The sequence below is a fragment of the Phocoena phocoena genome, chromosome 4, assembly GCF_963924675.1.
Source record: "Phocoena phocoena chromosome 4, mPhoPho1.1, whole genome shotgun sequence".
NCBI lineage: Eukaryota > Metazoa > Chordata > Mammalia > Artiodactyla > Phocoenidae > Phocoena > Phocoena phocoena.
In genome coordinates, this window is record NC_089222.1 from 79,728,265 (window position 1) to 79,751,766 (window position 23,502).

At 43.0% G+C, this 23,502-nt stretch overlaps 1 protein-coding gene across 1 annotated transcript in view; it reads left to right on the plus strand.

The window, feature by feature from the left end:
- Positions 1-23,502, plus strand: part of HGD (homogentisate 1,2-dioxygenase) — a 45,158-nt gene that overhangs the window by 17,111 nt on the left and 4,545 nt on the right. The window contains exons 5-12 of the mRNA XM_065876200.1: positions 8,076-8,135; positions 9,831-9,922; positions 11,121-11,155; positions 11,984-12,063; positions 13,020-13,119; positions 15,187-15,311; positions 17,457-17,561; positions 19,863-19,989. Of these exons, the coding sequence (XP_065732272.1) occupies positions 8,076-8,135; positions 9,831-9,922; positions 11,121-11,155; positions 11,984-12,063; positions 13,020-13,119; positions 15,187-15,311; positions 17,457-17,561; positions 19,863-19,989 (724 nt within the window). The remainder of the gene's footprint in view (positions 1-8,075; positions 8,136-9,830; positions 9,923-11,120; positions 11,156-11,983; positions 12,064-13,019; positions 13,120-15,186; positions 15,312-17,456; positions 17,562-19,862; positions 19,990-23,502) is intronic.

The window sequence follows — 23,502 nt, forward strand, 5'->3', positions numbered from 1 at the left end:
CATATACATACATCCCATATCTCTTCCCTCTTGCATCTCCCTCCCACCCTCCCTATCCCACCCCTCTAGGTGGACACAAAGCACCGAGCTGATCCCCTTGTGCTATGCAACTACTTCCCACTAGCTATTTTACATTTGGTAGTGTATATATGTCCATGCTATCTATTTTACATTTGGTAGTATATATATGTCCATGCCACTCTCTCACTTCGTCCCAGCTTACCCTTCCCCCTCCCCATGTCCTCAAGTCCATTCTCTATGTCTGTGTCTTTATTCCTGTCCTGCCCTTAGGTTCATCAGAACTTTTTTTTTTTTTTAGATTACCCTGTTTTCTTCCTGGATCTCTGTCGTTTCCTGTGTTCTGTGACATTGTGTAAACCTGCAAAACAGGCCATCTCCAAGGTCCTGAACTAGACTCTCTTGGCCCTGCCCTGTCTCCATCATCCTCCTGGGAGAGAGGGAAGTACTTACTCTCTCCTGCTGCTCACTTCCTCTTCCTTCTTGTCTTTCTTACCTTCTTTTTTTCTTCTCTTTCTTTTCACCCCCATTGGCCCTTACCCTCTGTATTAGTTTGCTAGGGCTGCCTTTACAAAGTACCACAGCCTGGGTGGCTTAAACAATAAAGATTTATTTTCTCACAGCTGTTGAGGCAAGATGTCTGAGATCAAGGTTTCAGCAGCTGGGTTTCTTCTGAGGCCTCTCGACTGGCTTGCAGTTGGCTGTCTTCCCCTGTGTCTTCACATAGTCTTCCCTCTCTACGTCTCTATGTTCAAATTTCCTCATCTTATAAGGACACATCATGCTGATCAGAGCCCACCCAAATGACCTCATTTTAACTTAATCACTTCTGTAAAGACCCTATCTCCAAATACAGTTATATTCTGAGGTACTAGGGGTTTGGACTCCAACATACGAATTTTGGGGAGAAGACAGTTCAGCCCAATTCTCCCTTTGCTTCCTCCCCTTTCTTTCCAATTATCAGTTAGTGAGTCCCACTTTCATTGGACTCTGTTTTAGAGATGAAGGGTTAATTGCTGCTTGTAAGAAATACCCAGCTTTGGTGAACTAAGAGGAGGAATTCCTTGAGCAGCAGGGGGGGCTTCTAGCCCACTTCACTTCCCACCTATCCCCACATGTATACGTCTCTGCAGGTAGAATTATAGATATCTAACTTCACCCAACATAATTTCAGCCCAAAGCTTGGTATAACCTGGTAGGCCATGTTGCAGGAAGTCAGTCCCACCACTCGGGTTTGGAAGCTATTCTGGGGCTGCCTTCATTGCAGAACCTCATTTATAGTCTAGCAACCACTTCTTCTCCCTCTTGCCATCTTCCACATGTTTTACTTTTTAAAATCTAACGAACATCATTCGTTCCCATGACATTAACTATTACCTCTCTGCAATATGTTTTACAAATCTCCCCACCAACTTCAGACCCCACAGGGGACATTGCCATGTGCATGTCCCAACTCAACAGGATCCATACTGAAGACATCATAGTCCCATCCAAACTTTCCTCTCTCTCTGGCTTCTCTAGGTCTGTTAATGACACAACCATTCTTTCACACTCAACCTGCTATTACCCCTCCCCTCCACTGCCCAGCCAATCCTTAGAGTCATCTTTGAGAACTTCTTTCTCTCTTTACATTGAATTAGGTGCCATGTCTATAGAATGGTGATTCCCACCTACATAAAAGTTACCGGGGTGACTTGTTGAAAATGTAGATTCCGCAGACTCCCCCCGCAGAGATTCTAATTCAGTAGGTCTAGGATGATGCACAGGAGTCTCTCTAGATGATTTCCATTCAGATTGGCTCTGGACCACACTTTAAGAAACACTGCTGTAGCATTTGCTCCCAAGATGTCTCTGGTATCTGTATTCTCCTTCCTTTTCTTCACACCCCTGGTTTGGACCTCTTTTCCTCTTACCAGAACTGTTAAAATGGCCTCCTAACTGATCTGTGTGTCTTCCCACCCTATCCCACACATTGCTGCCAGACTCAACTTACTAAATTATCATTCAAAAATATTTAAATCCTGCCATTAACTCTCCCTCCCACTGCCCAGCCAATCAAGTGCAGGCTCCCACGACAGGTGACTCTTATTGTATCTTTCAAGCCCTTCCCTCTCTTCCATGTCCTCTACCCATCAGCCACACTGGAACTTTCACCATTCCAGGACAATACTCTAAATTTTCTTGCCTGGGTGCTTTATGCTCTTTCATCTACTTAGAATTTTCTCTTCTTCCCTCACAAGTATCCACCCACCCAAATGCCACCCATAATTTAAGACTCATCTTAAATACCACCTTCCTCACTGAACTCTTTCAATATTTCTCAGAGTATTTGAGTATTTGTCTCCATCATTTTCATATAACCTGCAGTGTCCAGCACATGCCTTCTTCCAGACGGTAGAATCACAAGTATTGGTTGAAGTAACTCCCTGATAGCTCAGATCCCATCATCCTATAAATAGACTAGATTACATTTCTCTAAATGCATTCACTGGCACTTGCCAACACCGCAGTGCACATTGCCCTGTTCAGCCCTTTTGGACAGTTTGCTGGCTCTTTTTAAGTACATCTCCATCAACTTGCACTTCACTGCTTGGAAAGATGTTGAAGCTGTATGCAAACCAGATTATTTTATTGTGTGTGTCTCTTATTGCTCATGTGTAAGAATGTTAAATATGCCCTGTACCAGGAATTATTCCTGAGGGAACATTCTTGCTTATAGTTCTCTTCCAAAGTCACTTCCAGTTATCCATTTCCTTGTTTTTCAATCATGAATTGCCCATACTTGCAGGGTCTTCTTGTTCCCTGAGGGCAGAGACTGTCATGTTCACCTCTGGTACCTAGCACAAAACCTGGCACAAGGAGTGGTACAATAAATCATTTGAACGAGTTAATATATAGGGATTGGACAAGAATGCTGACTTTGAAGGACCTTAGCAGGATTTGGGTCCCAGGAGTCAGACTGGGCCAAGGCAACTCAGCACCTGTGGAGCAGTAGATAAGGGCCCAGATTAGAGGACCAAGTACAAGACCATTAAAAGGAGGCAAAGCCTGGGAGCCATGGAGATCATGAATGGTTTGGAAAGCAGATCAAGACAGGCTGAGATTAAAGGGCTCAGGGTTTAGGTTGCTAAGGGAGGCTGAGAAATTGTTGGTATCAGTTCTTAGTAAAGAAAACTTATCTGCTCTAAACCATTAGTCTTGTCACTTTAAAATAGAGATAATAATTATGGGAGCCTTAGAGGGTTGTTGTGAGAATTAAATGTCATCCAACAAATATTTATTGAGTGACTACTATGTTTCATGCTCTGGGTGCTGAATAATGGATATAAAGCCCTTAGCTTTACCCTCAAAGGCAAGGTCAAATAGGAATCCAGGTTTCTATCCATGAAAAAATGTCATCTAAATACTATGCTGGCTCATCTTTTTTTGTCTTCTCATGAAAGACTTTTAAAAGTCTAAACAAAGTACAATGATTTGAATCTTCCTTAACTGTGCTCTTACCTATTACCTCTAATACCGCCAAAGAGTCACCCAAAGCCTGATTTCTCTCCACATAAATTATGTTGCCTTTTTCCTCAAGTTCTAGATTTGCTGAAGAATTTAATGAGCCACTGTTTTATTTTATCCCCCTGTCCCATCTTCCCTAGTCTGGGCTGAAACTCACTGTAGTACATTACCCTGGACCTCTCCTAGCCATAGCTGCTGCTAACAACTGTTTGCATATTATGATCACAAAAGCATCTACAAGTTACTTCCAAAATCTGGGATAGATGTTATCAATTTCTAATGATATGTCTACCTCTAGCCCACCAGTGTTGTTGAGAGTATCCAACTCATCCAATCTAGTTGAGTCCAAGGCAGCTTTGGAGGGAATCTTATGTAGTGTTGAAGGTGATACTCAGATCATCCAGTATACCTCGCAATCTTCTGACTTTGGAAATACTGAGTCCAATTCTTTGGTTTCATTTACATCCCTGAGCATGAATTTCAAATCCTGATCATTAAATATTGCTATGATTCTCATATTCCTTTGGTAACCTTAAAGAATTTTTAATTCTAACTTTAGTCTCTGTTGAAGATGCTTTCCAAATTATTTTTGACCATCTCACTTCTAGTAAGTAAGAGTTTATTTTCCAATAGAATTTGCAGACCACAGCTGCAAAATATGTGAAGCAATGATAGAACTGAAAGGAGAAACAGAGTTAATCCACAATTATAGTTGGAAACATCAACACCTCTCTCTCAACAGCTGATAGAACAACTGGACAGAAAATCAGAAAGGATATGGAAGAACTGAGGGGTTTTCACATGTGTAAAGAACTGACTTATATTTTAGAAACAATCTCAGGACTTTTAGAAACATTTGTCAATTTACTAGCTATTGCCTGAATGTCATTTTGACTTCCAAAAGTCTCACAAATTTGCTTTAGTCTTGTTTTTTGAGATATTAGCAATGTTCTCAGTGTCTTATATTTGTTCATTCATTCAGTCATTCAGTACAAATATATTAATATCCACTATAGTCAAGACATTGTATTGGGTACTTCAACTGATTTCATTGTTTTTGAAATGTTAATAATTGAATTCTGTGTGGGGGTTTCTTTAGCAATAATATATAATATAAACAAAATTAACTGTTAAAAAGTTATAGAATTAAGTCAGTTAATAAGCATCCAGTGACTTGCCAGAAGTCACAGAATAAATAGGAACAGAGGCAGCTGCAGAACCCAGGTCTCCTGGCTCAGCCCAGTGCACAGTCCCCTTGGGCTGGCCTTGGATCAGAGGGTTACTGCTCCATAGCATGCAGTTAGTCTGAATATCTGGCTTTAGCAGGAGATGTTTCCACTGTCCACTCCATAGCCTCTTCCTGTTTATCCTCTCCTCAAATTTCCCTCCCTACATTCAACATGATATTGCACCAAAACTCTTGACCCAAATCTCTTACCTGAAGACTCAAAGCTGGCTTCTTCTTGTGGGTACTGGGTTTATCAGAACCACCTTGGGGTCTTTATTATTGTTCATGATATGCTGAGTATAAGTCCTGCACAATCCTCTGCCATCAGACTCAGCAGATAAATTACTCCTTTCCCTATAACATCTCCATCATCTGAAGGGCATCACCTTTTGCATTAGAGAAGGTTCTTCAAGACCACCGCCTCATCCAGGATGTGGGCCCTATTGAAGGCATGTTACCTACATCATCATGTAGGTGCCCTTCCACCTTCCACTCCAGGCTCTCTCTCCTCATGACTGATGTGCTACAGAAGACTTTGAAAAACTGACCAGCAAAAACCTAACCAAACCAACCCATTGGCCTCTCTGGTTCAGTCTTTCCTACTCAAAATGTACCAACCTCTTCTCTAGGGGCCAGGACTTTATTTCTACCCACAACAGGTATTTTTAATTTCAGGAAGATCTACAAAGGTGCTGTCATGCTGTCAAACCCAAGTTCATGTACCTGATGCACAGTGAGGCTAAACAAAATGAGATGTCAGAGCTTGGAGCAGAGAAAGATTTATTGCAAGGGCCAAACAAGGAGAAAAGGTGGCTCATGCTCAAAAGGGCCAAACTCCATGATGATTTCTGGGGAAGAGTTTTTAAAGGCAAAATTTGGGGTGAGGACTGCAGGGTGTGTGACTTTCTTCTGATTGGTTGGTGGTGAGGTAACACAGTGATGTCTCTGGAATCTCAGCCTTCTGGTTCCAACCAGTCTGGGGTCTAAGTGCTTGTTGTCAGCATATAGTCACCATCTTCTACTGGGTAGGGGTCTTAATTTCTGCAGAACAACTCAAAGATATGCATCAGATACAGATATGTATATCCCTTGAGGAGGATCCAGGAGTCCTGTGACTCTCTCTTCCTATTAAATGCTTGAGCCTGCTCTTTGGAACTCAGAGAAGGCCTAGCAAATTAAAGCCTTTTTTTTTTTCTACAAACAAGAAACAGGGGACACCTGGGAGGGCCCTGCAGGGTCCTGCTCAGTTTCAGTGTCAGTGCAACAAACCAGGTAGTGCTTTCCTATTACTGGGATTCTCTCTTGCTTTCTTGCTCCCTTTTGTTTATTTCTTTTTTTCTTTCTTCTCTCTCTTTTCTTGCTCTTCTTTTTCCCTTAGGTTTGGAAAGCCTTAGACTTGTATTATTTAAACATCCTTGCTATTTGGTAACTGGCCCTAGATACAACAATTTAGTTGATTGACTGGTTGGTTGACTAAGTGGACTTTTCTGAACATGAACATGAATAGCAATACAAAAATCACAGGCTCTCTGGGCTGGGTGTGCTGATTCTTAAACCATAGCTGCACATTTAAGTTTTTTTATAAGACAGAGCTTTTATAAAATACTGATGCCTGGGCCCTACCTTCTCAATCAGAATTAAGATTCTGATTTAATTTGTTTTGGGGTCTCAAAGACTCTCTGGGTGATTCTCATGGCTTGCCAGGGTTTAGAATCTCTGGATAGATCTAAAAGGTTGCCCAGGTAACCATTGATCGGATACTTAAATCCCTTCCATTGGGAAATTTAGAATGATGACTCCTCTTAGAACCAAGATTCTAAGTAATATTATCTTCCAGACAATCTTCCTGGGTGTACAAACTCTGTGCTTCTACTAAACAGGGAAGCAGCAGGTAATGGATCATGGTTAAAAAAAAAAAAAAAAAAAGCCAGCAGTGCTTAGCTGTGGCCCTGGCTGATGTCAGGGAAATATCCTCCTAGGTCAATGGTGCTCGACCAGGGAATATTTGTCCCCCAGGTGACATCTGACAATGTCTGGAGACATTTTTGGCTGTTATAACTTGGGGGAGTGCTATCAGCATCCAGTGAGTAGAGGTCAGGGACGCTGCTAAACATCCTGCAATGCACAGGACAGCCCCTGCAACAAAGAATTGTGTGACACAAAACGTCAATAGTGCCAGAGTTGAGAAACGCTTTCCTAGATCCTTGGTCTCAGGTTCCCCCCACTCCCCCAGGAAATATCATCCCCAGTGGAATTAGTCCTAAACCTTTTCCTTCTCTCTGAAGCATGATTTCAACAATGTTTTTCAAGTCAACATCTTACATTCTTTTAAAGTAGTCCCAGAATGTGATAATCCTGCCTTGCTTTTAAGAAATAAAGGCTGCTGCCTGACTGGGTACATCAGAGAAGCAGGACCATCCCAGCGCTGCCTTTTCCACGTGCTGCTTCCTTTCCCACCCAGCTGCCTCTCTGGGCTACAGAATGAGCTGAGCCCCATGACCCACTGGAGGGCCTGCCTTGATCAGGCACTGATCAGTGGAGCCAGCCCTCGGGGTGCAGGTCACTCCATGAGATGTCCTGAGGCTGCTGGGTTTATCAGCTGCCAGACTGCCTGGGTCAGGCCCGCGGCCAAGTTGATTAATAAGTGCTGGGCTGACACTTCTAGTAGGGCTCAGACCTGCTGATTTTACTTCCTACTTGCTTAGATCATTTCATTATTAAATTAAAGATTGTTGTGATTTAAACTGAACCGGCAGGCAGCCTGGGGACAAACACGGGGTTTGGTGAAGGAAACTGAACCTGGTACTGCATCTACCAAATCCAATCTCAGCTGGGTGCTTTTTCTTTCTCTTAGAGAAATAATTCAAAACTCCAAGGGCTGGAAGTAAGAAGTAGAGCCTTCCCCTGCAGTGTCAGGAGCCCACACAGAGAGGCTGGCACACCAGGAAAGGGAGCTGATTATAAATAGCATAAAAAGCAGCATCAGTCAAAACTCACTGATGTGCCAGAGCAAAATGTTAAAAGAAATAGGAAGCAATGATTTTTTATTTTTGTAATTTAAAATGCTAAGGAATGAAGACAATATATATACATATAGGTTAAACATTCACACACAACACAAACATACACCCTGCATACACACACAGGACCCAACTGAGCCCCTTTAAGGAAATGATGGATAATTATTAAATTGAAAATAACAAAATCACAAGTAGTCAGAGCCTCACAGAGTGAGCAGCTGTCCTTTTTCATGCTATTTATTGAGAAAGTCTGTGGTTTCCCCTTGTGAAAGAATTTTTCTGTATGCGTATTTCTTTTCCAGCTGAGATGGAAACCATTTGAGATTCCAAAAGCCTCTCAGAAGAAAGTGGACTTCGTGAGTGTAAGTAAGTCAATACTATCCACACCTGCCCACCACTCTCTTCTGCGGTGAGTGATCCAGCCATTTGCAGGCTGGATGCCAAGCAGAAGCAGCCTTGGAGGCAAGTAGCAGACATAGCACCACCTGCCTCTGCTTTTGGGGCTGGCAGAGGGATGTCTTACGTACAGGCACTATATGGCCACTGACACCAAAGGGCACTTGTGAGCTATTTACAACATCTCCAAACAGCGAATGGAAAATGGGTATTTACCTACTTCACGTTTCTTTGTTCCTGGCTAGAACACGGGTTCTGAGCCTTTTTGTTCCACGGACTCCTTTGAAAGTCTGGAAGCCTGTGTTTTTATTTTATTTATTTATTTATTTTAAGCCTGTGGTTGTTTTTAAATGCATAAAATAAATTACATAAAATTACAAAGAAGCCAATTATATTGAAATACAGTGATAAAAATATTAAAATAGCAAATTTGGTTTGGTTTATAGTAATATATATGCTACCTTCTTAATGTACTAAATCACAAGATCTATGAAAAGATCTAACAACTGTGATTATTAAAAGTATGAGCATAAATGATATTTTGGGATATCTGTAACAACTATAATGTGATATAAAAGCATCTATGGTTTCTATCAGTACAAGGTTACAGGCACTTCTAAAACTGCTGTGGTTTGTTGCTTACATTCACGTTAATTGAAGGAACTGATAAATTTCAGTCAGAGATTAGTGAAATACATATATAATTTTTTTCCCCATCCAATTTCATGAACTCCCCAAAATGGATCCCTGGGCTAGAATAGCATCGACTCAGGGTGGCAACTCTAGTTAGCACAATGCTGATTAGAAGTTCTGCTTGGTAGTTATAGGTGCTGGGAGTATTGGAACAACTGTGCTCAGAACAAAGCATATATAGCAGAGAGGCTGGGAGCTACAAGGAGGTGGGGCTCAAAGAAGCCAGGGGAGGGTTCTGTACACCAAGCTCAGCTCATAGCTTACTTAAGGAGAGTCCAGGTGCCCAGCCTTAGGCCAAATTGTTTGTTCCATGTTGAATTCTTTATCATATTAAGTGCTCCAAGCCCTGTGTGGGCTCATCTAAATAGGCCCCAAACTTGCAAATTGAGTTAAAATATAAAAAGAAATCCCTCACTCTGGGTGAATTATAGATATCTGGAGGAACAGAGCTCCCTCCTTTCGGGAAGGCCCATGTGTTAAAAGTCTTTGGGACTGTGGGTTATTAGCAGAGAGGATTACAGTTGGTCAGAATACTTTCCTCTACCCTGTTCTGGAAAGGTTAGGGCTGACCCTATTCATAAGCAGAGGGCTACCCACATGGTAATGTATATCTGAGGGGCATTAATTGGTCCTTAATGCTGCAACTTTCCTCCCCAAGCCTCCTAGATGCCTAATTTTACCTCCAAAGGAAACTCTCCTTCAGGTTGATCTTAAGCACCAAACTGATAAAATGCCAAGTAATGAATTGATGCTCTGTAAGGTCAACTCTGATGGAGCCATTAAGACAATCCAGACCTAGGGCCATGCCTGGCAATGAGGGTGAGCCACATCTACAAAACATAAGTCAGTAAATTCCGGGTTCCCTGGTCCCAAAGGGAAGACCCTAGTAGAATTTGCCTCATGACTCTTAGGGACCAGGGGGAGGGCTGGCCTCATTCACCTTTCCCTCTCGTGCGGGTCTCTCCCAGGGCCTGCACACCTTATGTGGAGCTGGAGACATCAGGTCTAACAATGGGCTTGCTGTCCACATTTTCCTCTGCAACACCTCCATGGGGAACAGGTAAGTGGCTCAGAGCTATGGCACGAGAGCCCCCTTCCCCAAGAGCTACTGGCAAGAGGGTGAAGGCTGGTTTGTTGTTTTTGTTACTATTTTTTTTTTTTAACCCCAGAGCAATCTTGATATACATTTTAAAATAATGACAATAAATGAGCATTTATATCTTGACTGACTTCTGTGGCATAAATAAGAATGTCACATAACAATGCAAATACAAAAGGGACAATGGAGCACTGAAAGCAGGAGTAGTCTAAGTATTCTGACTCAAACCTTGACTTTAATCAGGTTTGAGTCAGAATATCCTTAACTTCTAAGGTTCCCCAGGGCTGTTCTTGAGTCCAAAGTCATACTATATGAGCAGCCATTAGGGCTACCTGTTGGTGGCAGACTTTGGCTTCAGCTAATAACTTTTGCGTAAGCTTAAAGATCCTAAATAAAAGAACTTACATATTAGATTTTTTTTTCAATCAGAAACACTTACATAAAAGTCATTTTTGCCTTTTCTTTGGGAAGCAGAATATCATAGCAGTTTTGCACACTACCTTTGGAACCAGACTGCTGTGTCCAAAGCCCAATCCATTCTTCCTGGCTGAGCAACCTAGGACAAGTCATTTAACTTCTCTGAGCCATGAATCAGGGCCAAAATCACGGCCCTATGACAAGGCACTGGAGATGTCCCTCGGGGTCCAGTGTCATATCAGGCTCCTTCTGTCTGTCTACCTGAGCTACATTAGCCTTCATTCAGTTCTTTCTACCTGCCATGTGCCTTCCTGCCTCAGAGCAGGTGCCTGTGCTGTTCCTTCTGCCTGGAATGTTCTCCCCACCCCACCCCCATCCCATCTCCAAGCCCTTGCCTAGATGATTTCTTCAGATCTCAGGTCAGACATTCCCCCTTCAGGAAAGCCTTGGCTGCCTCCTCAGACTAGATCAGGTTCATTATTCTTTCAGTCCCCTGAACGTGACATTCACAGTGCCATTACAGTTTATGATGATATGGTTCTGTAATTGTTGGATTGCTGTCTGACTTCCTACTAGACTCTAAGGCTCCATGAGGGCAGAGATGGGGTCATCTTGCTCATCATTTTACACCCAGCACTAAGCCTGGCACATACCAGGTATTGTGCAATAATTTGTGCAGTGAATTAATTTGCCTGGACAGTGTTAAAACTGAAAATCATAGGAATTATTCTATATGTTTCAGATGCTTTTACAATTCAGATGGGGACTTCTTGATTGGTAAGTTTTGAAGATTTCAGACCCTTTCATTGGTAATTGATCCCTAGTCATAAGCTACTTTTTAATTGTATACATATGACTTTCCTTTCAATCTGTCTTATTTAGTGCAGTCTACAGACTGAGGTGTAAAGGCGATTGGAGGTCTGGAAAAGATTCTTTGTGTACCCCCAAGGCCCTACTCTATTTCCTGGTCTCCCTGTCTTTGCTCGTTTCTTCTGGGCCTTTCTGATCTGGGAGATCTGGGCAGCTGAAAAGAAATGAAGAGTAATACCAACATGTGATTAACTTGTTAAGATAACTCTATTTGCCTTCACACTCACCCAAGAAAAGACCATCTGTCATTGATATCTGCAATATAAATACAAATTTTCATGAGACCATCAGGAAGGATGGAAAGTCTAGTAGGGATTTCTCTGGTCTACCCATTCTATTTCGATGGTTTTAGTACGATATTATGGAGTGAACATTTTGATGTAGACAGTAGATATGCAAATGTCAGCATTCTGCTGGAACTATCAGAAATGGGTCTTTTTCCATCCTATTTCTTCTGCTCTTTCTGGTCAAGCCACAGAATTGTGCAAATACAAGCTCCTTACCTGGCAACCAAAGAAAAGAAGAAAAAAGCAGAGTCAATTTTTCCATTCATGTTTTTCTAGATAGTAAAATAGCTAACATAAGTTGTCAATTCTGTCATATTCCCCCATAAAACTCAATAAAGTACTTTTCATTTGGAATGAAAAAGCAAATGCAGCCCTCAGCCTTTTACTCTTCATGAAGTCATTCTCGCCTGAAAAGAGCTACCCACTGCCACCCTGTCTTTTTTGTTAGTTCCCCAGAAAGGGAAACTTCTCATTTACACCGAGTTTGGCAAGATGCTTGTTCAGCCCAACGAGATATGCGTCATTCAGGTTGGTGATGTGTCCCCCTCTCCCTGCTTCTCCCTAATTTGGGAGCAATCTGATGTTGCAACGGCTGCTATTTCCAACTCTAAAATTTCTCTGTCATGTCTGGGCAATGGGGAGGAAGTTTGAGTTATACAGAGGGCTCCCTGTGCAGAAGGGTAACTAGACTTGTGTGCCTACTTTGTTTTATTATTTTTCAAATTTATTTTATTTATTTAGTTAGTTAGTTTAGTTAGTTAGTTAGTTAGTTAGTTAGTTTGGCTGTGTTGGGTCTTCATTACTGCGCGCAGGCTTTCTCTAGTTGTGGCGAGCGGGAGCTACTCTTCGTTGCGGTGCGTGGGCTTCTCATTGCAGTGGCTTCTCTTGTTGTGGAGGACAGGCTCTAGGCACATGGGCTTCAGTAGCTGTGGCATGCGGGCTCAGTAGTTGTGGCTCACAGGCCCTGGAACGTAGGCTCAGTAGTTGTGGCGCATAGGCTTAGTTGCTCTGCAGCCTGTGGGATCTTCCCAGACCAGGGCTCGAACCCGTGTCTCCTGCATTGGCAGGCGGATTCTTAACCACTGCGCCACTAGGGAAGCCCCCTACTTTGTTTTAAAATAGTACACAATCACAAAGCAAAGAACATTGTCAATTCACTTTCCTAAATATTTATACACATTCTGGATAAGGCCCTGGTACGGGTGGAAAGCAGTAAAGATGGATTTCTTTAAAAGTTGGCTAAATCAGGGCACTGTTATCTATGGACCCAGTGAGAGAGTAGACTAGAATTGGTTTGAGTCACAGATGTGATTAGAAGTTAAATTTTTCTTTCTACCTCCTTTTTGAGCTGGTCACCTCTCCAACATAGTTCAACAGGCTACAGAATTACTTGTGCAAGTGAGGCTGGCTATGGCTCTTGGGCAGCTTCTTAATAACTACAGGTATAATTTGGGAGAGCACACCAATGTTTACTTCTGTTCCAGAGAGGAATGCGGTTCAGCATAGATGTCTTCGAGGAGACCAGGGGCTACATCCTGGAGGTCTACGGCGTCCACTTTGAGTTGCCTGACCTGGGACCGATTGGTAAATCTTCAATGCAAGCTTCTAAGCCTGACTTGAAATATAGGACACAGATAATTGGATGAAAGTTAAACATCCACCTCCCCTCTTTATCTCACTCAAACTTCAACTTTCCTCTCTAGACAACTTCTTCCCTAGACCAAGTGTAGTTGGGAATTTCAGAACATACTAGAGCTCCCTGAGCAATCGTAGACTTCTTATTTCAGACTTCTAAGTTCAGGGGCTCCAGGTGGCATAGCTGACCCATCTGATGAGATGACAGCTTCATTAATTAGCTGGTCAGTGCACCAGTCCATCAGCTTGTCTTGGCTCCCATGTTGTGCTGAGCGTAATGACAGGAACCACATTAAGGATAGAACAAGCTTCTTCCCATCACATACACGCATAACAGAAAACGATCCAAGCCAACCCATGGTAAATCTCTCTCTAGAATAGTATACAGACCATTGGAGAGCAAAACAATATGTAATAGATTTCAGGTTATACAGAGTATACCGTAGAGGATGTAGAAGTCTGGGTTACTGTAGGCCAAGTCTCCAGTAACAGCTTCATAGAAAAGATAAGATTTGACTAATCCTTGATGGAAAGTTGAGGGAAAATAAAGAGGAAAGAGATGAGCTTAAGAAAAAGTGTACAAGTGGGAATGGGTTTTGTGGATAGAAGGAAGATCATGTTCTTAAATGAGTGGCTTGTATGTAGACAATAAAATGGGAAAAGCCATAACAATGGTAGGGGCTATGTGGCTATGGATAGGGGAAACGGACTGAAAGACATACAGTCTATGAACTTCACATTCCTACTGAGCATCCTCCAAAACATCTACACACCTGAGCGTCAAAAAGCGTACCTCCCTCAGTACTGTGAAGGAGCTAGAAACCACAGCCTCCACGAGGCAGATTAAAACTTTCAAAAGTGAAACAAGGTCCCCCACCCCCAATTCTTCTGGCAAGCTGGAGACGGGAGAGCGAGAGAAGTGAAGGCGGTAGGAGGGGTTGTTCGCAAAACGTCCCTGGGAGTGAAAGGAGTGGTTGGGAAAATTGGCCCTTGGTTCCATCTTTGGCATGTTTGCTGAAGGTGGTGGCCACAGCCCCCAGCTCTTCCCTTTCCTTGTCAACAGATTTTTTTTAGAGCAAACCAGGGACAGGCCAGCATGTGCCTTCTGGTCACTCCCCTGGGGGATCCAAATAGTCAGAGGAAGGTGAGAGGCAGTGGAGCCATGGTGGGCCATCTGTTATCCTGCTCTCCACCCGCTCTTCCCACTTTGCTCTGGCTTCCTGCTGCTCCAGAGCCAGCAGAGCCTCCAGGTTCCATGGAACACGTACCCTCTGGAAAATATATATAATTTACTAACCAGCTGGGGACATTTTTTCTTTTAAACCCCAGGAGCTGGAAATGATAAAACACTCCCCAGGTCTCTCCACTCAGAGTTAAATTATGTTTTTGCACTTACGTTTTTCATTTTTGGTCTTTTGATTTATTTTTTTCTCTCTGGAGGGAACACTCATAAAGCAAAGGTAAGCAGGCAAGTCCCAAATACTGTCTCCCTCAGTGGCAGACAGACTGTCAGGCTACAGAGCAGTTTTTCAGGCTTGGGTTGATTCTGAGTTCTGTCTGAGGAGCAGAGGCACGCCTGGGGCTACACTATGTAACCTTTCTCAAGGACTGTAGATGACTTCTAGAGTCATCAGAGCTTTCTTGGGAAAAAAAATCTAGTATTCTATCATATCTTACCTTTCCTCTTTTCTAGTCTCTCCCTCTCCTCCCCTTCCCCCCCCTGTAGTGATGAGATAATGCATGTAAAATGTTTATAAACCATATTCACTCTACAACTTTAGAACACAATGCTGGTGATGATGATGATGATATTTTCATGATTTTTTTCTGACCAAATTCCTTAGGTCCTCCTTAAAAGGCACCAGACTGGGATTCCAATGAGCCTTTGAACAATGAAAGCAAATTGTGGAGTAGCTTTTGACGTGGAAGAAAGCCCTTTCTCTTTGTGCAACAGTGGGCATCTTTCCTATGTGATTTCAGAAGTGTCTAAAAGACTTTTGGGTCATTATGTTCTAGGAGCCAATGGCTTGGCCAATCCTCGTGATTTCTTGATACCTGTTGCCTGGTACGAAGATCACCAAGTGCCAGGTGGTTACACTGTGATTAATAAATACCAGGGCAAGATGTTTGCTGCCAAACAGGTAAAGTAAGCGGGTTTGTAGGCAGGGGAAGGAATGAATAGTTATTAAGCACCTTCTGATTGCCAAGGCTAGTATTAAGTATTTACATATATTATTTCATCTTTACCACATCACTAAGATACTACAAATAAGGTGCTACTTGCCTTACTGATAGTCATGAAAACAGGCCAGGTGGTGATAACTTACCAAATGTCACAGTAAATGACAGAATCAGCATTCAAACCCATATCTTTCTGACTCCAAAGGGCATGCTATTTCTATTTATCAAGCAATAAAACCCCCGCAATATCTAGGTCTCTATAAATGGTGGAGGAAGCATAATATACAGGCAGGGCAATATGTTCTGAAAAGGGAAATGAGTTAATAGCAGTTCATCTAAGACTTATATTCAACAATGGTCACCATATTTTCAAATACAAGCAACAATTGATAGAAAACAAGCAGAACTCAGTTAGTTTGACTTCGTTTATAGCACCAGCCTGGTAAACTCAGGAGATAAGCAAAGGCATAGATAATAATAACAATATATAATCTATAATATAATACATTATTACTTCATATACTGGATATATAATATAGTAGAATAAAGTAACCATACAGTAAAAATAATCCAAAGATCTCTTCTGTTTACCATTATTCATTTGCTTTATTTTTGCCCATTTAACTTATTGCTTATATTTTACTAAGGCACGTTATTTTCTTTGGACAGCATCTAGAAGGTATGCTAACCAGCAGAGACCAACTAGTTTGGCATTTAAAATTAACTCTTGAGGGTTCATTGTCACACTCATTGACACATAGTCACCCTCATATTCTCTAGATCAGGATTTCCTAAAATGTGGTTCAGAGACCACTTGCATCAGAAATTCTCAGGAAAGCTTGTTTAAAATGCAGGTGCTGAGCTACTACTCCAGCCTGGCAAAAATGATGACCTGTGGGGATGCAGTGTGGAAATCACATTCATTTATTTTTTCCTGTGCTATACAGTAGGCACTCACCAGCCATCTACTTCGTACATAGTAGTATACATACGTCAATCCCAATCTCCCAGTCCGTCCCACCCCCCCACCCCTTGGTGTCCATATGTTTGTTCTCTACCTCTGTGTCTCTATTTCTGCTTTGCAAATAGGTTCATCTGTACCATTGTTCTAAATTCCACATATGTGTGTTAATATATGACTTTTTTTCCTCTTTCCGACTTACTTCACTCTGTATGATAGTCTCTAGGTCCATCCACATCTCTGCAAATGGCGATAAAGAAGATGTGGTACATATATACAATGGAATACTACTCAGCCATAAAAAGGAGCAAAATTGTGCCATTCACGTTCATTTTTAAATGACTATTCCCTGTATTATATTTGACATATATTTGATAGCAGATCACCATTCTAGAGGTAGCCAGCAGCTCCATGGGTTTCCACTTTCCAAATGGACTCTGTATGGGTTATTCTCTGTGTGAGCCCCCACTGATCCATCCTCCCATCTCTGCCATGATCTGTGACCTGGGAGGCTGACCTACATGGACTGTATCACCTGGACTCCCTAGCCTAACTACCTTCCTATAACAGAACACTGATCCTCTCTTACCCCAAGGCAGACCTAAGAAGCATCACCTTAGGATTGCTCTGAAATCTCAAGTCCCTGGGGCTGGAACTCTTAGAGACCTTCTAGCCTTTCTGCACTCACCAACCCAGGCACTGAATATACTAGAATCTCCTCTGGGCAGCAGTTAGCTGGGGAGCAGTCACAGCCAAGTGCCTACCCTCAGCACTGGGAAACCCAGACGGTGGCCCAGATTGTCAAAGAATTGCTGGCATCCACAGATTCTCACAATTGTGTTAAAATTGTTGAAAAGGCACTGCTTGGAGCATGCGCTGTGCTTGTGCTGCACATGTGATCAGAAGCAGCTGCAGCTTATGAACTGGAAGACTAGGGTTAGCGGCATAGTGAGGACAGTTTGAGAGAATGTGAAGCAACCACAAGGTGATTCAGGGTGATGTTTTTCCCAAAGATGGTATTAAATGATGAGAACAGAATCACATCAAAAAAGAGACAATAATGCCAAGTATAAACCGAGGAATCAGAGCTACAAAAGCATTACATGCTAAAATCACCCTTTCCTGCCTTTTTGTTGTTAATCAGGATGTCTCCCCGTTCAATGTTGTGGCCTGGCATGGGAATTATACGCCCTACAAGTACAACTTGGAGAACTTCATGGTCATCAACTCAGTGGCTTTTGACCACGCAGTAAGTCTGGCCCACGGAGGGGCCCTGGGGAGAGGACACCCATAGGTGGGAGGGGTCCACAGTAGACCCCTGACATTCACAGATTTAACACTACCAGCGTCACCCTTGGAAGCCCGAGTCATTTGTCGCTGTGCTGACAGGAATTTGAATCATCTGCTGCAAGGCTTCAGTGAAGGAGTAAATAACATAGCTAGAGGGCGATCCAGGCTAACCGCTCAGCACTCACCCTGCAGTACAGCTCAGTTCTCTACAAAGTATTCACAGGAACTCTCCTACATGGCTAAAAGCTTGGTTTCTTCCTGGAAAATATATCCCCAAAAGAAAACCAGTGCTAATGTTAGTGATGGAGTGGTGAGGAAGGAACATTTCTGGATTTGGAAAGTTCTCTGTCCTGCTCATAAATACCAAGAGTCTGCTAGCTCTGGCTGCCCACTCCAGTGCCTCCACTCCCGGCTCTTTTTAGCCATGATGGAACAGACAGCCCTCTTCTAAAGTTACTCATAATGTTCAGTGCTTGAATTTAAACCAAAGAAATTCTAGATTACGAACTCGATCATATTTTTCAGTCAATCAGGGGACTACAAATAGGTCCCCAGCCTACAGTGCAGGCCCCCAAGGCCCCACATTCTTGATAAAGTGCTACTTCTGAGATCCTGGGGGAAAGTTCACTTTGCATAATAGATTAACTTAACCCACAAGCTGGAGGGGTAATTAGAGCAGAAGCAAGAAACCAGAGACAGAAAGATTACTCTGAGCCAGTTCAGCTTACCTCTAGGGGCCCAAAACTACCCTTCTGAAGAGCAGCAACACTTAATAAAATCAAAAGGGAAAAGAAAATGAGGCATCATGCCCAAAGCAGCAAGAAAAAGGATGCTGAGACACTGATAGAGCTTTTATTTGAGCTTCGCTACCTTTTCTTTAACAGTTTCAGATCATTTCTCATGACAGATGAAGAAGTGTTCATTTTCACAGCATAAAGCGTTTTTTGACTTGCATTTACACATGCCCAATCTCCTCTGTACTGCTGCTATAGCTGTTTTCCCAAAATTCAGACCTGATCATTCTATCACAGCATTAGAAAACCTTTGCAGGTTCCCTGTGGTTTAGGATTAAGTCTGAGCTCTGAAGCATGGTATCTGATGGTCTTCACCATCTGGCCCTGGGCTCATTTCCCAGTACCACCTCTTGCCCCTCTCCCTTTTGCCAGTGCACTCTGGGCTTTAGCTCTCTTGCCTCAACAAAATCTCTGTGCATTTTGATCTTTCCTGTTTTCTGTGCTTAAAATGCCTTTCTGCCTTTTCCTTCCTTTCCTTCCCTTCCTTCCTTCCTCCTTCCCTCCCTTCTTCCCTCTCTTTTTCTTTCTTTCTCCTTTCATTCTTCAGGTCCTACCTCAAATGTCACCTCCTCTTTGAAGCCTTCCCTGATCCTCTCAGTAGAGACAGGCACTCTGTACCCCCTTGGCTCTCTATTTGTAAAGCTAGATTTCCCTTGGCACCTTGCTGTGATTCACTATTCATGCACTTGTTTCATTACTCCTTCAGTCCCCCTCACACACACCCACCACTACCACTAATGATGCTAGAGGGCAAGGAGTAGTGCTCAATCATCTTTGAATCCCAGACCCTCATGTGGCATCTGAAAGCAAACATGATCATTGATTGCCATTAAGTTGAATCTCAGTCTTTCTACCGAAGGAGTCTAAAGTTCTTGATAAATCATAATATTGTCCCCCCACCTATTCCCTTTTCCCCTACACTACCACCACCCAGACGAGTGATGCATTTTAGACCTGAGAGTCAAACAAGGGTAAGAAAGCAATGAGGATACCATCTGGAATCTCCGTGATTCCTCCAAAGAGATGCACATCCTACATCTATACCAACCCTTGGATATTATTTTATTTCTATTTCCACCTTACTCTGAGCACCCCTTCTGCCAAGAGCTCCCTGCAGCACATCCCAGCTCTGGTCACTCTGACCTGAGGTTGCGAGGCATGCACTGCTTGTTGTCAGACCCACAGGATAGTACTTACATGAAATGAGGGCTCAGCAGGGTGAAAAAGCTGCTTAGAATCTCCTTAGCTGGTGTTAATTCATTTTGCTTCAAGCACAGCAAGAGGGGAAAGTCAGATGAGTGATTACTACACCTCGATGACAAGCCCAGACTTCTTAGCCTGGCCTGTGGTTTGATCAGACATTACAGTTTCACTCAAAAACCCTTCATGCATGGGTAACGTGTGTCATTGTTCAGTCACCTCCCTTTCCTCGTGTCTTCAGGCTTTCCTTATCCTTTCTTTCACAGGACCCATCCATTTTCACGGTATTGACTGCCAAGTCTGTCCGCCCCGGAGTGGCCATCGCTGATTTTGTCATCTTCCCACCGCGATGGGGAGTTGCTGATAAGACCTTCAGGCCTCCTTATTACCACAGTAAGTCTTTTGCCAAGTTACATTTGAAAACCAAGGAGATGGCAGAGTGGTCAGCATTACCCACAGGGAACGCTGCCAGAGGTGTTTTTGGACGCCCTGTCCTGGCTGGAGTTCAAAGCCTGCCTCCCCAGGCCCAGTGCCGCTCCCCCCAGAATTTTAGCTACTTAAACACCACAACTTGTGTGGGGATGGCAGTGGCGTGTTGACTCTGAGAAGGAAACAACTGTGTCATGCCTAGAGCTCAGTTCCTCTGGCCCTGAAGAATGGCACAAAGGCCGGTAAAGGATGAAGCAAGATGTTTCTCTACATTTTAGGTATCAAGGGAGGAGGAACCACGGGATGTTGTTGGTTAGTTTGCTGTTTTTGGAAAGTTCATTATCTAAGTCTGGTTCAAGAGCCAATAAAATGTGCCTTCTCCAATAATAATTGGAGGGGTAAAGCAGATTGCAGTCCACACTAGGGGATGGATCCTATTCTGGAAGCAGTTTCCGCAAAGCAGTTGTTGTCTAGAACAGAACTTACCAAATCTATGATTTTTTTCATTTTATTAATACTGTTTTTACTTACTGCGAACACTTACTGACAATTTCCTATGGCTGTAAGGTTCTTTAAAAGTATTAACCCATTCAATCCTCATAACAGCTGTGAAAGGTAGGTAGTATCATTATCTGCCTCCACCCCCACCACTTTTTTTTTTTTTTTTTCAGAGATGAAACTGAGCTGTGAAGGATTAAGTAACTTGCTCAAGGCCTCACAGCTAGTTAAGTGGTGGAGTCAGGATTCAATGAAGGCAGTCCGATGCCTGACCAGTCATGGGCACTAACGGATATGCCTAGCACAGTGCCCAGTGCATGATATGCATCTAATAAATATTTATTTAACAGGTGAATGCATTGCCAAGAATGAATAAGGTACCTCATGGCTGTACTTAATGAAGCTGGCATTTTTAATTGTGCAGTAGCTAGCTATAAACCCAACCTAAATGTCAACGCACAATTCTACTTCCTGGAGAGTGCATTTTTGTACATAGAGTTCTGGAAAGACTCTGAGGTGCATGTCAGCTGGAACATTCTAAAAAACAAACCCCTTTCTTTAGTTAACCTCAGGGCTTTCTGTCTCTGAGGCACCTCTCGATATGTACCCAGGTGCCAGTACTTTAACAGGATACAACAGTGACTAAATGAGCAATTTAGGCATTTGTAGAGGGTGGAGAACAAAGGCCCTCAGAATGGAAGAAGGTCACTTCATGGTCAAATGTCAGCATCACCTTTCTCAGGTGAAATCACCTGAAAAGGACACAACTGGTTAACACTTCAAGGACACCAGATACTTTGTGAATAGAGATGTAACAAACTATGTCCTTTCTGAAGAATATCAAGCCCATCACAGGTCCCAGCTGTTCTCCTCCTGGAAATTAGTCCCCTAGAGAGCCTGTTGTCAAGGCAAGAGAACTGCTCTGGATTATAGCCTGTACGTCACATACTAATCCTTGATACTTCACTATTTCACATAGTTCTTATATGGAGGCTGCTCTTCGTGCCTGAGGTAGTGGTTTTCAAATTTTAGCATGTGTCAGTGTCACCTGGAGAGCTTGTTAAAACGCAGATTCCTGGGTCCCACCTTCAGAATTTCTGCTTCAGAACGTCCAGGGTAGGACCTGAGAATTTGCATTTGTACCAAGTTCCCTCATGATGCTGATGCAACTGTTCCAGGAACCACACTTTAAGAGCATTAGGGGATATGAAAACCACTTAGAATGACTTTTTTTTAAAAAAATTTTTCCCTGGGTCCACTCTCAGAGAGTTTAATTAGTTGGTATTGAGGTGGAACCTCAGAATCTGCGTTTTGAACTAGCAAGTCAGGGGATTCTGATGCAGGAGGTCTACAGACCACATGTTGAGAAATGCTGGCCTGGGGCTTGTCTCCCCACCCAGGTTCGCTCTTGTGCTACAGTTGTCAATCCACTGCTTGATTTTAGTTTGTAATTCAGACTGCCTGAAACAAATGGCCTCGTGAAATGCCTCTTCTAATTTTTTTTTTTAAAGACTCAAATAAATTTGGCCCAGGATAGATAAATCTCAGAGAGGTATGGTTGCCCTGAGTTAATTGGAAAAACCCCAGAACCCTGAGTTAGAAATTATTTTTACCAGAGATATTAAAAATAATGCTTTAGGGCTTCCCCGGTGGCGCAGTGGTTGAGAGTCCGCCTGATGATGCAGGGGACACGGGTTCATGCCCCAGTCCAGGAAGATCCCACATGCCGCGGAGCGGCTAGACCCGTGAGCCATGGCCACTGAGCCTGTGTGTCCAGAGCCTGTGCTCCGCAACAGGAGAGGCCACAATAGTGAGAGGCCCGCGTACCGCAAAAAAAAAATAAAAATAATGCTTTAGCAGTAATCAAAATCTCTGCCACTTTGATGTGACTTTACAGAAGTGGAGAATGATTTCTGTAGAAATATTGCCTCCAGTCATCTTGTTTTTTTTAATAAATTTATTTATTTTTGGCTGCATTGGGTCTTCGTTGCTGCATGCAGGCTTTCTCTAGTTGTGGTGAGCGGGGGCTACTTTTCCTTGTGGTGCGTGGGCTTCTCATTGTGGTGGCTTCTCTTGTTGCGGACCACGGGCTCTAGGTGCACAGGCTTCAGTAATTGCGGCATGCAGCCTCAGCAGTTGTGGCTCGCGGGCTCTAGAGAGCAGGCTCAATAGTTGTGGCATACGGGCTAGTTGCTCCATGGCATGTGAGATCTTCCTGGACCAGGTCTCGAACCAGTGTGCTCTGTGTTGGCAGGTGGATTCTTAACCACTGTGCCACCAGGGAAGCCCGCCTCCAGTCATCTTAATGCACCTTAGTCAACTGGATTCAGCATTAATCAAAAAGGCAAGGTCTACCTTCCCAGTGTCCTTTGAAATACAGAAAATGATGTAGAAATGTCATCACCAAATCATTGCTACCTAAATTCATATTCAGATCAAAGCTGAATTCTGTCTTGCTCTCTTCCCAAAATTAAGCCATGAAGGTGACCCTGAGGATACATACTAGATCAAGGAGTGTGACAGCATATTTAAGTCATGAACAGAACTGCTTTTAAAATATAGACACTTTATGCTTACAGTTGCTTCTTTTCCTCTGTTTCTGCTTCATGGAGAAACAAGTAGAGCTATGACCTGGGTCTTACCTTTTCTGCAGGGGCCTGCAGCAGCATTTTGTTTTCTGGGCAAAATGGCTATGGCTGCTCAGTCAGTTCCACAAGTATTTTGGCACTTGGCTATATTCACAAGTAAGGAAGGGGGTGGAGCATTTATCATGTCAAATGTTTGGCTTTGCAAGGGTTGCCAATGCCACATCTCTCTTCTCTAAGATTTGCACTCTCAGCACTCTCATGGGACAGACTATGACTATGACTATGACTATGAAGAACTTTAAAGAGGCTGTTTCTTACTCATTTCTATCACAGTACTTAGCACAGTGTCCATATATGCTGGATGGATGGAGAGGCAGATGGATAGGGTAGG